Source organism: Amblyomma maculatum, chromosome 5 (genome assembly GCF_055883805.1).
Source record: "Amblyomma maculatum isolate TAMU_Amacu chromosome 5, ASM5588380v1, whole genome shotgun sequence".
Taxonomy (NCBI): Eukaryota; Metazoa; Arthropoda; class Arachnida; order Ixodida; family Ixodidae; genus Amblyomma; species Amblyomma maculatum.
The window spans coordinates 157060026-157072696 of NC_139348.1; the positions used below are offsets into that span (position 1 = coordinate 157060026).

The following is a 12671-nucleotide window of genomic DNA, read 5'->3' on the forward strand; positions in this document are numbered from 1 at the left end:
TAGTGCGAGAAAATACAGCACATTGTGGATCACCAATAAAGACGACTATGCAGGGAAGCCTGCTGGGTTTATTGGTGAGCACAGGGTCAACGTACACGAAGCACATACCAATTGACTACCACCTTGCCGTAATTCCCCAGTACTTACTTTAGAATATTGTTTTCCAAGCCAGTTTTTATGAAGTTGAAAAAGACAACAGGAAAGAGAGTAGCGTAATCGATTTCAGCAGGCCGCACTCCATAGAAGTTTACAACAAACTCATGGGTAATATTATATCCAGATATTGAAGGCTGTAAACTCAAAGGTGAGCCCCTTTGAATTTTTTAATTGGCAAACTGGCTCTAAATATCGAGCATCAAAAAAACGTCTCTGAAAGCTCGCTGACTGGGTTTTCGCGCATTGCATGTTCATGAAATGGCGTCGTCGCTTGTAGTTGTTATGCTTCTGATACTGTCGTTGTTCGTTTTGATGATGATGTTGAAGCAGTTTTAACTCACGAAGGTAATCCTGTCATTAATGTTCACTTGTAATCATTTTTTTTTTAATGCGACACAGATGGCATAGCATTCCGATGCAATAATTGATTAGGTATGCGTTATGCGGATTGTTTTCTGCGAGTACAACCTGTACTTGTGCTTGTACAACTCCACTTGGAACATAATGGGCTGTTTTATAACCATCCGTGCACAATTTAGTGTGTTTCTCATACTTTTGCCTAGTGCAAGATATTCTTGTATGATGTGTTCCTGCGTTGTTGTTGTTGTTGTTGTTGTTGTTTTTTTAATGCCTTGAAGCGTGTCAGGGATAGATAGAGGACAACTGTGTAGTTGTACCATATAGAGGCAGCTGTTTAGACTTACTTACCATACTTGACAATTTTTCAGTAATTAGACTGCTGGCAACTTAATGCAGAATATTGTTTGCGATGCGCACTGAATGACTAAGGAGTAGCAGAGCTGCTTTGGAAGTTAACGGATTCTAAGGAAATACACGCATGTCAGCAGAGTCCTTCGGTCCTCAAGGGGGTTCATTGGTTTCAACATAAATTATAGCTATCGGAGGCGTCCTGTATATCGGGCTAGTAGCTTTTAGAAAACGTGAACTATACTCAATTTTAAAGCTAAAAGCAAGGGAGAAGGACCTTCATTTCTGCGAAAAAATACAAAAAGCATTCATACATCTGACTGCAACAAAACTTATAATTGGAACTTTTATAACGCGTATGCGGAAACAGATTAAGAGTGTACCGCAATTCAGTGCGTTACCGAACCCTCTCCTGAGGATACAGTTGCTTACACGAATACTAGCCGGTCTTAGCCTTTCAAATACACGTCTTACTTATGTCTGGTAAAAGAACGCGTATTTAACCCTCCCAGGTCAGTACTGGCCCAGCCAATGGACCCAGATAGGAGTTAGCAGTTTCGGGAAGAGCGCTGCCATTCAGTCAAACCTTTATCTAAAATAATATTTTATTATTAGCCTCTGTTATTCTGTTGCAGTATGGATATTTTGGTGTGGCGAGGACCTGGCACCAGCGGACAGAAGCCGGAACTAATTCACGGAGATAAAGAAGGGAGGATAGGGAGTTGGCGTTTTATGAAAGCGAGACAGTGTCCAACTAAGCAAGCCGAGCTTGTCTCCGCGCCAAAACGACGAAATGCGCTCGGACGGTTAACATCCGATAGGGCATGACCGAACACACGCACACCTGATTCGAGTTTACTTATTTCAGCGGAGCGAGTGGAACGGCGACAACTGCGAGATTTCACAGTTCTCTTCTGGGAATGATAGACGACAGCGTTACGCGGCGCTTCTAGGAAACGAAGCGTCGAATTCAATTCTCGTTACCGGGAAACCAGCGTTGTGAACCCCCCCACCCTGCGCGCCGGCGCTCCACTCGAGCTGATTTTCCTCCCTCAACCCGACGACAATCTCCTGCGACTCGTGACGTAATCTCCCTGTTGCCATGCGGCCGGCTGCTCCCTCAAGTTCCCGGTAGACGCTTCTTTGTCGGCACATTACAACGCTGCTCTGGTCTGAAAGCCGATTGGCGATCCAGCGACTATGCTGTCCAGTCCTACGTATGCTGCGAAACACACACATACACAGACTCCAGAAACACAAACGTACAGGCGGTCGGGCTTAAGAAGGAGCTTTGCAAGATCAGATGCTTTTCCTTCTTTCCCCATCTTCCCGAACCGTTTCAGCGAATCGCGTTCCGTGTGTCTTTTTTGTGTGTACATGTGGAAAGAGCGCCTTGGTAGGAGGAGGAGGTGGCCGTGGAGAGCAGTCGGCTTTCTCCGAAACGTCGTCGGCTAAGCTCTCTGAAAGCCGCGCGCACTGTTGCTACCGCCGGAGCTTGCAGTCATAGTTAGGTTCACAGCTAGGTCTTTACTCAGCTCCTTCCATGCAGAACTCTTTTGCCAGTGCATTGGCTGGCCGAGGCCATTCTTGGCTTTCCTTTTTTAATATGGAAATCAGGATACACAGAAACGGATAGCAGGTTAAGTCACCCGCCTCTCCCAGCTTTGGGAGAAACAAATCTACAAGCCACACGTAAAAGCGCGTGCGATAGAGTGGACGCAGCCGACCGCGAGCAGCACGTGTTGCGAGCAATGCAGTGAGACCATATGTGGAGGAGGAGGTGGCTCCGCTTACCAGGAATTTCAAAGGGGAGAAAAGAAAACACAAAGAACACAACAAAACGAGCCCACTCTCTCCACTCCACACCATTTCATTGCACCAGGCGAATCGTAAAGATCAGGGTTATTCGCGAGAGCTTATTCGTTTGTCAGGACTCTCTCTCTCTCTTCCGTCGTTCAGAAGAGATCACTGCAGTCACGTGACGACATCGCTCGTTACGTGGGGGGGAGGGGGATGTGGAAGAAGAATAAGTTGTTGGCTGAGTTGAGGTTGCCGTCCGATGAAGCCTCGGGGCTCGAACCCCGTCACCTCGGAGGGGGCGTTCCGCGCGTGGTCCTGGCACTTGTTCCTCTTTCCTCTACATCTTTTTCTCCTTTCACGGCGTCGCCTTCCCAGCAATGTACGCTTGCTGCTCGCACTGCCTCCCTCAATCAAGCGTGCCGTCGGGACGCGTCGGGGGAGGCTGCGGCAGCCCAAGTGGTGATGGTGGTGGGGGGTCCTGCGCGCAGGGATTTCGCCGAATTCCTCGGGGATGTCCCCTGGTTTCCGAGAAACGGGCCGTCCCCTCTCTGACGCGCTGCTGACGCGCGCACTGGTTATGTTCAGCCCGCGGGTGTGCAGCCTAGACCGACGCTACATGGGGGTGGAAAGTTCGGGATGGGGAGGCGAAAAGGCTATATAACGATAGTGTGTGTGCGTGGGGGGGGGGGGGGGGGGCGTTGTCGAGGGGTTCGACCGCTGCGCGCGAAGGCTCTGGCTGAGCGCGCTGTCGCTAAGGGGTCCCCGCTTTTGTGCGTGCTTGATCGAGCATGCACGAGATTCTGTTCTTGGTCTAATTTTTCATATTTTTTTTTCCCAATGGGCAGCCAGGAACTGATCGCCGTAATAATGGCCATGTTGAAGGAACGCAAGTGCAAGCACCTCTTAAACAATAAACTCAGAATGATCCTTATAGTAGAGCAGTGCGCCGCTCTTTAATTAAAATGCGTTACAGAAAGACTTCGCGACCCTTAATGAGCGCCAGCGGTTACTCCTCGTAACAGCTGGCTGTGCTACGAGGAATTTACACCCACGCGTCTAAGCAAGTTTTACGCAATTGGATGGAAAAACAGCGCAAAAGACAAGCACCAGAACAAAGAAACACAAGACGAGCACTGACTCAACTGAAAGTTCATTCAAAAGGGGAAACGTGACCACCCTATCAAGAAGTGTACAAGCAAAAACACGAGTTATTACGTAGGATGCAGGTACGCAATCTCGCTTTCATGCAGAAAAATGGATGGCTTACTAACGCACATCCTAGTTTTTTTCTTCATGTGGTAGGCCTCCATTATCTCGCGTGTTAAGCGGGTTGGGTGCTTATAGAGGATATCAGAATAGCGCAGTGAATGATAACAAGATTCGCAGTCATGGACGTGGTTAACAAGATTAGTAGATTTGTTAGCGTCTAAGTTATTTGCATGCTCTTTCAAACGTGTATTAATGCACCGCCCCGTCTGCCCAATGTACACTTGTCCACATGATAGTGGGATTTTGTAGACTACACCTTCAGCACACGGCACATACTTTGTTTTATGCTTAACCCCACATGTTAGTTCATGTTCTTTCTGATGCTCAGCTTTTCTTTCCAAAATAGCACAAACACTTTTAAGTTTTTTAGGTGCAGAAAAAACAACCTCTATGCCATATCGTTTAGCCACATTTTTAAGATTGTGTGACAGGCGGTGTACATAAGGCAGAACGGCAAACTTTTTCCTTTCCTTCCCTTTTTCCGCACAAGGCACCGAGGCTGGACTTTTAAGCTTACTGCAGTGTCATTATAGGGCAGAGAAGGATCTGCCCGAATACTCAACAAATCATTCTCGGCAAAGCAAACACGTCATTTCCCAGAGTTCCGGACTGCTGGTGAGAAGCAGCAGCGGCTTCCGACTTTCTTGGCGACGAAGAACGACGTCCCGCCAAGGCATGCCGGTCACGTTGACGACACGCTCACGACTTCCCCCTTTTGCTGTCCCACGGTGTCCGTCCGCGCTAATGCTCGTCCTTGGTGTCGCTGAATATAGTAGCAGCGTTAGCACCAACGCTGCCGCTTTTGATAGCCCTATTTCCCCACTACCCGAGAGCGGCGGCTGTGCCGCTGAAGAGCGCTATATTAAGGCGGCCATCGTACACCGGCGCATATATAGCGTGTGCAGCATGCGTGAGTTGAACACCTGAACATGTGCTCACGCCTTTAAACTGTAAGCCGGGCCGTTTCAGCGGCATCACCTCGCAGTTTTCCTATATCCTATAAGCACTTTCTCCGCTTTCTTTCCGGTCACCGTAAGTGAAACTCTCGTGAGACTCGAGCACGCGGTGACTCACGCTTACAGGAAAGTGCCATTTGATGGGAATCGATTGAAAATGAGGGGCTATACGTATAGTGGCGTAAACATGGTTTAAGAGGACGTTAAATGCCCCCAGGCACGGTCAAATTATTCCGGAACTCCTTAGCCTGATACTCCGTGCCAGTAGCGCTGCCTTCATGCCAACTTACAGCTACGAAACAAAATACATGTGCGTCATTAAGCGATACAGAATACAAGCAGTATTACGTAGACTGAAAGTTACAAGCGTTATATATATCTTCGACTTCCAGTTTCGAAAACTCTGTTTTAAACCCACTGTATCACCTTAATTATCAGGAATTTGCCGCCATTCGATTTTCACATGCATGCGTAACGATATTTATCGACGCAATATTTCTGAGTTTCCTCCGACAGGGAAGCAACCGCGCAAAGCAAGAATTTAACTGCGGTTATTGGTTTAAGCATTGCAACACCTCATGCAGTGCCACAATTTTAAGTGACATCACGTACCGTTGAAGGAACGTGCGCGCTGCCATCAAAGAACAGCACGACCGCGCGCGCACTAACGTAGGCGGTCACTTCTTCACCTAAACCTATATACCAATCGCCAGGAGGGGGGCGGTAGCACTGTCCGTGCATTGTCCGATTTCAACGCATGTTAACTCCACCCCCGACCCCTACATATAGTCAAAATTACATGTGTTCACAGCTTTAGGAGCCCTCGTAAAGCTGATGTCATTTTAGGGGACTAGAAGCTCCTTGTTTACCATACGTGCGACAAACAAAAGCAGCAAAGAGAGCCAGCGCCCAACGGAGTTGTCGGGGCCTTAATTTATCAAATATGAAAAAGGAATCGTTTCTACCTTTGTATCTCCGTTTGCGGCTGAGGTTGATTTTGTGGAAGCGTGTAGCTGTTAAAAATACGACAACGCAATGAGAACGCATGCGCAGACAGAATCATATACAGCTATATCCTTCTGCCAGCGCATGTGCTCTCATTGTTGACTTAGTCACCTATCTTTGTTGAACATTTTTCCATCTTTCTTCTTTTTTTTTTTCACGAAACAGTTCGGGCTATATAAGGTATGACCTTCCGCGAAAACAAAACAAAGTCAGCACTTTCGTATCTGTGTCGTTCCTGTGGTTTACTGTGCTTGCGTTAAGACATATAAACTGCTCGAAAAGATACCATAGCGGAAAAGAGTTTCACAACGCGGTGGTAATGAGAGCTGAATGTATCAGGGAGAACCTTTTGGTGTCACCAGGACAAGAAGGTGATGACCGGGTGCCCAGGAGATAGATCGTGCCATCAAGAAAGATTTGGCGAAGGTACGATACCAGGGGAAATTACATTTCAAAAACGTAACAGGAAAACAGCCCAAAATACGACAAAGATAGGCTGGCCGGCCAATGTAAAGTAAAAAAAAAAGGAAGGAGAAAGGATGAAGAAAAGTTGACCATGATGCCAAAAGAGAAAATAAAAGTGTGCCCGAAGAGAGATGACAATGGAGAATGAAGAAAGCTGGGCAGCTATGTGAAAGAGAGCCACTCAATTTTTAAAATCAACATGTTTTGTATTTGGGAATCATCCACAGGAGCACGCATTACTTTAACGCACAAGGTGTCATTGTTAGCTTTCAAGGAACACAAGAGAGTAATTTTCCAACAAAGAACGAGGACACCAACTTCCCTCAGAAATAATAGTATATGATTGCCGAGCGGCTTTGGAAAGCAGGTCTCAATGTAGGGTCGCCCAGCAACCTCGATGGAAAGAACAGGCGCAGTCTTTGAACATGTTCAAAATATTGGTCCACACACTCACTTCGTTCGATTCTCAATGCTGAAGGTTCAATTGACGTTCTGACCGACGCTATTGTCGCGTTAAAAAGGCTGACATTTAATTCAATGGCAACACGCAAATTAGGGCCTTCAGGAAAGTTTTTGCGTATGACACTACAAAATATGTGGTATGGACGAAACGTCCAGGAAGATTGTATAGCACCTGCCTATCCAGTGCGGGGACAAACCAATGACGTACGGGACTTTTGAGGCCAGTTCCACGGCCACAGGATGATCTCAAAGGTTCAGTGAGTTAAAAAAAAAAATGTTTTTCTTCCTCCTCTTGTATCACCTTCCGCAGCAACCTCTTTTGCGAAGAGATTCCTGGAAGAGGAGAGGGGAAGAGGCTCTCACCGCGTACGCTCACGAGGCGTTTCGCGGAAACACAATCCTGGCAAGGGGAAGTCAGCAGAGGAGCCCCTTGTGAAGACGACGTCTTGTGATTCGCCTCCAGCAATTCTCGCGAAATCATTTTGTCTTCTCCCACTCGGCCCTTCCGGGAAAGTGAGGGATGTGTGCGAATAAGGGAAGCCAAAGCAAAGCCCGAAATGAGCTTCATAAAGGCGAGCAGCCTGTACGGCTTCAGAAGCGCGTTATCCCAGGCGGATTGTGCGGAGGTGCATTCCAGTGAATAACATTGCAAGGCATTGCACATGTTGGAGGGTTTGGGTATTCAAGCCATGACTGCTGTTTTCCCCCAGTGCAGGGAAGAAAACCGGTTTCTCTTACTGGTTAACCTCTCTGCCTTTGCTCATCATCTTCCTCCTCCTTCTCGATTATGTGTCAAATGAAATCACTGTCATGGCCCGCGCTACAGATAAAGCAATCTGTGACTTTCGCCGAATGCGAAAAATACCCTCACGAACATCATGACCGCAAAACAAACAAACACATAAACAAACAAACAAGAGGAGACAACAACAAACTATTTTGTTCACGTGTCTGCTTTGGGCGTTTGTCCCTCCACCATTCGCATTGAAAAGCGCCTCATGATGCTCGCCACTTTGCTAGTTTGTTTGGTACACAAAATATGGCCCATTTGACTTTTTTTTATGGTTGCGGCAGCAGCTTTTTGATCGAGGGGAAAAGCAAGGCGCTCGTGTAGTGCGCGATGTCATTACATGTTAAAGAACCACAGGTGATATAAATTTCCAGAGCCTTCCACTGTGGTGTCTCTCATTGGCTGAGTCGCTTTGGGGCGCCAAACCCCACTAACCAAGTAAACTTTTTCTTTTATGAATTTCAGGTGGCGCGAGGGTGTGCGATAACTGGGGTTATTACGGGACGTGGTGGTGGTAAAACTTTCATCTCCAACATATACAGGACAGAAGGCGGCCTGGGCTCCTTGAAGCTGGGCGGCGTGCTAGGTCAGTCGAATTAGACATAGCTAAGTATCAGGGTGTGAGCTCAACAGTAGTCTCCCAAAACCGTTTTTGTTTCTTAGTTTATGTTTTCCACTTATGAACACGCCGATATTATATGTACCAGGTACACCTTATCCTGACATAGTTTGCATCTGTCCGAGAACTGTTCTGGGTACCACTGCAGCTAATGAGTTGCTGAATTCGAAAAACTCCTTCTTTGTAAGCGCCTGCAGATACTTTCTTGGTTCCTATTCAGTGTCCTATCTGCCGGTGGGTATTCTACCCTGTTTAGCCAATAGTGCTCAGTAATCTCTTTATAGATGACTAGCCTGTCCCTGCTTAGAGTCTCATTCACAAGTATTCAGCTCACTGAGTTACGGAGTCAATCAACTGACTATGAGCAAAGACGGAAAAGGAAAGTTTTATATCGTGACAAATGTGTTTCGTTTACTTGTAACAGGTGCACTGAATCTTTTTCGACGCCCTCAGCGATGTCACAATCCGCCACAGGCATAAAGTAAACCAGTAACGTCAGCACTTTGCTGACATCACCACTATTTAGACCGAAGTTATTAAAGAGCCAGAGTATAATGTTCGCATCTTTTACATCGACAAGCAACTAACTACTCGGTCCTCCTAGCAACTGGAAATGACTTCTATTTTCGACTCAGTTTATTGTTGACCTTACTTCTCCCGGTGGGCTAGAAATGCATAAAACGTTTACGCCTTCAAAAGAGTATACATGTGCATCGAGTACGGTACACCACATACCCTTTTATGCGAACTGCTCAGGTTTTCCTACCACAGAAACAACGAAGGCAAGCCTTGTGCTAGAAGTGAAGCCGGTTCCAGGGGAACCTCAGGCATGTATTTTGTACGCAAGGGAAGACCATATGATTAGAGGTGTCAAAACGTAGACCAGCACTAAGTGCGGTGCACCCCCACCTCACCCCCTGCACCCTATTTAGTGGGAGTTTGCTCTGTACCATACAAGAGTATTTCATTAAGAGACGTAACATGAAAAACTATGCTAGGTCACATCAAAATGAGCACACATCGACGGAGAGGACTACACCAGGTAACGATGGCAAAGGGAGAGCGCTGTGAATACGCTGCTTCCCTTTTTAAGCAGCAGCAAAAGAGAGTTTGTAGCACGCTGGATAGCGATTTCGCCAAGTAGACACCGCGGATACGCCGAGAGATCTCGCGATTGACGGTCGCCGTCTTGACAGACAAGCTCCAAATTCATTCTAAACCAGCAAAAAGACGAGACACAGGAAAGAAGAGAACAAGACAAGGCTACAAATAGTGTTTGTTTTCAGCCAAAAGTGCAGCACAGGTGGGCAACTATTCTAGGATGGGAAGAGAGAGAAGCCTGACCGCTTCCTGTGCTGTGATAATGTGCGGCATATTCTTTAATAGTACCTGTACAGAGATAGAGAACAGAGCTCGAAATTCAGGCTAGGCAGAGGAGGGAAAAAGCCTTCAGATGAACAGGCGCCTCCAGCCAGTCAAACATAAAGCGCTGCCGGTGCATAATATAGTTTGCTTGATTGCTTAATATAAATTTTGATAACAGCGAACTTCAGCACAGGCGTCAGTGCAAGCAGGTGAGGGGAAACGTCCCAAGCCGACTTACCCCTAAAGGGCTACAATAGCACTGATTCATATAACCTCTAACCCTTTCATATAAACTCTAAATTCAAATGCGAGAAAACGCTTTAAGTGAACCAGGATTTCAAGCCCTTCTCGCCAATAAAGCACTGCCGGTGCATTAGACTGCTCGCTTTAATGTAATTTTTTTTTTAATAAGAGGAAACACGAGCACTGACTTCACACGTCGAGGCATATGTATGGCTGAGCGCCGAGGAGGGTTTTGTGTCATGGCTGGGTGACCTGCCGCCGCTGCAAGGCTGCCAAGCGGAGACTGTCGATCATTGCTTTGTTTGGTGTCTTGACGCAGTGTTTTTCTGGCATATATTTCAGCGGAAAATTGACAAAAGACAGGGAGACCTCGTCTGTCACTACAAGGTTTTAGTATGACCTAATATAGCCCGAATTGGAGTTTTTGGCTTCTGGACAAGCCGTATGGTGGATCGCGTTGCACAGTGCCTCGTTCAACAAAGCCTTTGTTCAAGACAGGGCCCGTATACTGCACCAGGTCATCCTGATTAATGGTTACAGTCGCTGATCTTGATGTTCGAGTGGACTGACATACACGATGATATGAAAATGTGGTTTGGTATCGTGGACTGTGCTTGCAAGCGTAAGGCATTTAGCAGGTGAACGAGACTGATAACCGCGTAGCTAACAAAAAAAAAAAAAAAGCCAACAAACTCTGCGCACTTTACTTTAGTGGTTAGCTCACGAGTCAGGTGATGCTGCTAAGGTTAGAAGTTTGAATCTGGTCAACGAATTGCGCTCCGCTATGTTTTTCTAATTTGTAATCCTTTTATGGAAATTTAGCCATGTGACTGAACTTTTCTTTCCGCGTTCGTTTCCTCTACCAGCAACAATTAAAGACTGTCGAGTAATATAGGGGGTCCCTGTACGACAGCACCACCCGGTGTCTTGCAGACACGTCCGATGTAATAAGCTGGAATAGCCAATCCTGCATAAATTTTCGTGAAAAACGTTGAACGTGCTCACGAGCCAACTAGAAACATAGAATGAGTGTTTTTAGGCCTCATAGGCAAAAAAAGCGTGACCTTCTCAGGGCCGCGACACACATCATCAAAAGCAAATTGAGCCGCCGCAAGTAACCGCTTCGTTGTTCGTTTGTATTGTACTGTATTGGATACATGTATCGTTAAATATTAGTGAAGGACCAAACATGAAAACGTGGAAAATTTCCATCACGTAGGTGACATCATACACAGGCCGATGCTTCAACAAGTTTTGTTACAAGTAACAAAACCAAACAAAAATTAGAGGTCTCTGCAGAAACTGCATTGGGAGAATGCGAAAGCATTAGCGCTGCCGGGATGTTTTTAATTTTTACTTTGTAATGTGCCTATTGTTCTTGTATTTATTTTGCAGTTTATTTGTATCTTTGTTATTTTTACGTTTTATTTACCCATATTATTAATTACCATGACCGTAATCATATTACCTAATATATTATTTTTATCATTATTATTTCCCACCATGACTAATTATTATTATTTATATTTTTACACAGCCTACAAATGCTTTTGAATTAGTAATTGATGGCAGAAAAAAATGGCGCAACATCTCACACATAATTTCTCTGAGGACACCTCCACCGAAAGGGAAAGTCATTATACTACATCGCGCTAAGCCTGGTGGCCTCACATTTTGCGTCCACTTTCTGCGTCCCCGTTTCGGCCTTACCAGCGTAGCCTATTACGACTTTCGTCTTGAAAAGCGCCAGGGAAACTAAGCGATTGAAAAAAAAAAAAAAAAAGCAGACGTTGATCATGAGACATGGCTTTTATATATGCGCAGCAAAAGGCGCGAAAAGGCTGGCGCCGAGCAAGGTTATGGCGGAAACGCACTCCGTGAAGAATGGGCAACAAGGAGAAGCGGGGTAGGAGGTGATGTAGGTTAGTCGCTGGGCGACAGTAAGCCTCCAATACGTATGGATTTCGAATATAAAATGACACGACAACCTGAGCCACGTGAAAATCCCGTTTCGCCGCCTTCGTGAATGTTTACAAACTGCGCAGTTTTTCCGTGAAGCGCCAAACGGCAGTCGGTAGCGCAGACGGTACTGGGAAGACATTTCTTAGTCATACAAGCACATTTCATGCGAACATGCACACAATACAGTACTTGGAAGACGCCGACAAACAGCCTTGTGGTGGTTTTTTATCTAACGCTGCTTCTACTTATTTCTTCCCATACCTCTACATTCAAGTTCGGAAACCTTGTTTGCGCTACTGTCATTGCAACAAAAGATGACTGCACGCTTGTATACAATCGTGAATATGTAATATCCTTTGTTGCTTTTCAGTTGAAAAGCCGCACTGCAACCGCCTCAAGAGGACTCCCCGAGATCAACAACAGCCGGCACAAGTGCATGCGGCATGCGCAACAAAGCGAGGCTTATGCAGTCAACCAAACCGGAGTCAAGCCAAGCTGAAGTGCACGCACAACACGAAGCCAGATTAGGACATACAATGTTGAGAGGGAAATAAACAAGGAATCCCCTTGGCGCGTGTGAGATCACAGGTGCGGCTGTGCACAACAAACCGAAGCAAGCAAAGTGAACATAGCTGCGGTTTGGTTCGTGTCAAATCGTGAGGATATGGCCTGTCCATCGTGTTTGACCGAATCAAACATATTTGTCTCAGTGATTCGTAGTGACGCCTATGCCAGCAGGTGAGTAAAGAAGCAAATATATTCAGTATATCGCAGCGCAACCAGCCATTCCAGGTGCGAACTGCGCATGCGCTATAGGATCTCCGAGGAGAACACACCGGGTGCAGTTGAGTGGCAGCAAGAGAAAGCAGAT

General features: G+C 46.3%; 1 protein-coding gene across 2 annotated transcripts in view; it reads left to right on the forward strand.

Moving 5' to 3' along the window:
- The window catches only part of LOC146190073 (uncharacterized), a 125791-nt gene extending 113397 nt beyond the window's left edge, over positions 1 to 12394 (forward strand). For both annotated transcript variants that reach the window (XM_084603372.1, XM_084603373.1), the window contains one exon: positions 12171 to 12394. In XM_084603372.1, the coding sequence (XP_084459498.1) occupies positions 12171 to 12328 (158 nt within the window). In that variant the 3' untranslated portion in view covers positions 12329 to 12394. The remainder of the gene's footprint in view (positions 1 to 12170) is intronic.
- Positions 12395 to 12671: the final 277 nt, after the last annotated feature.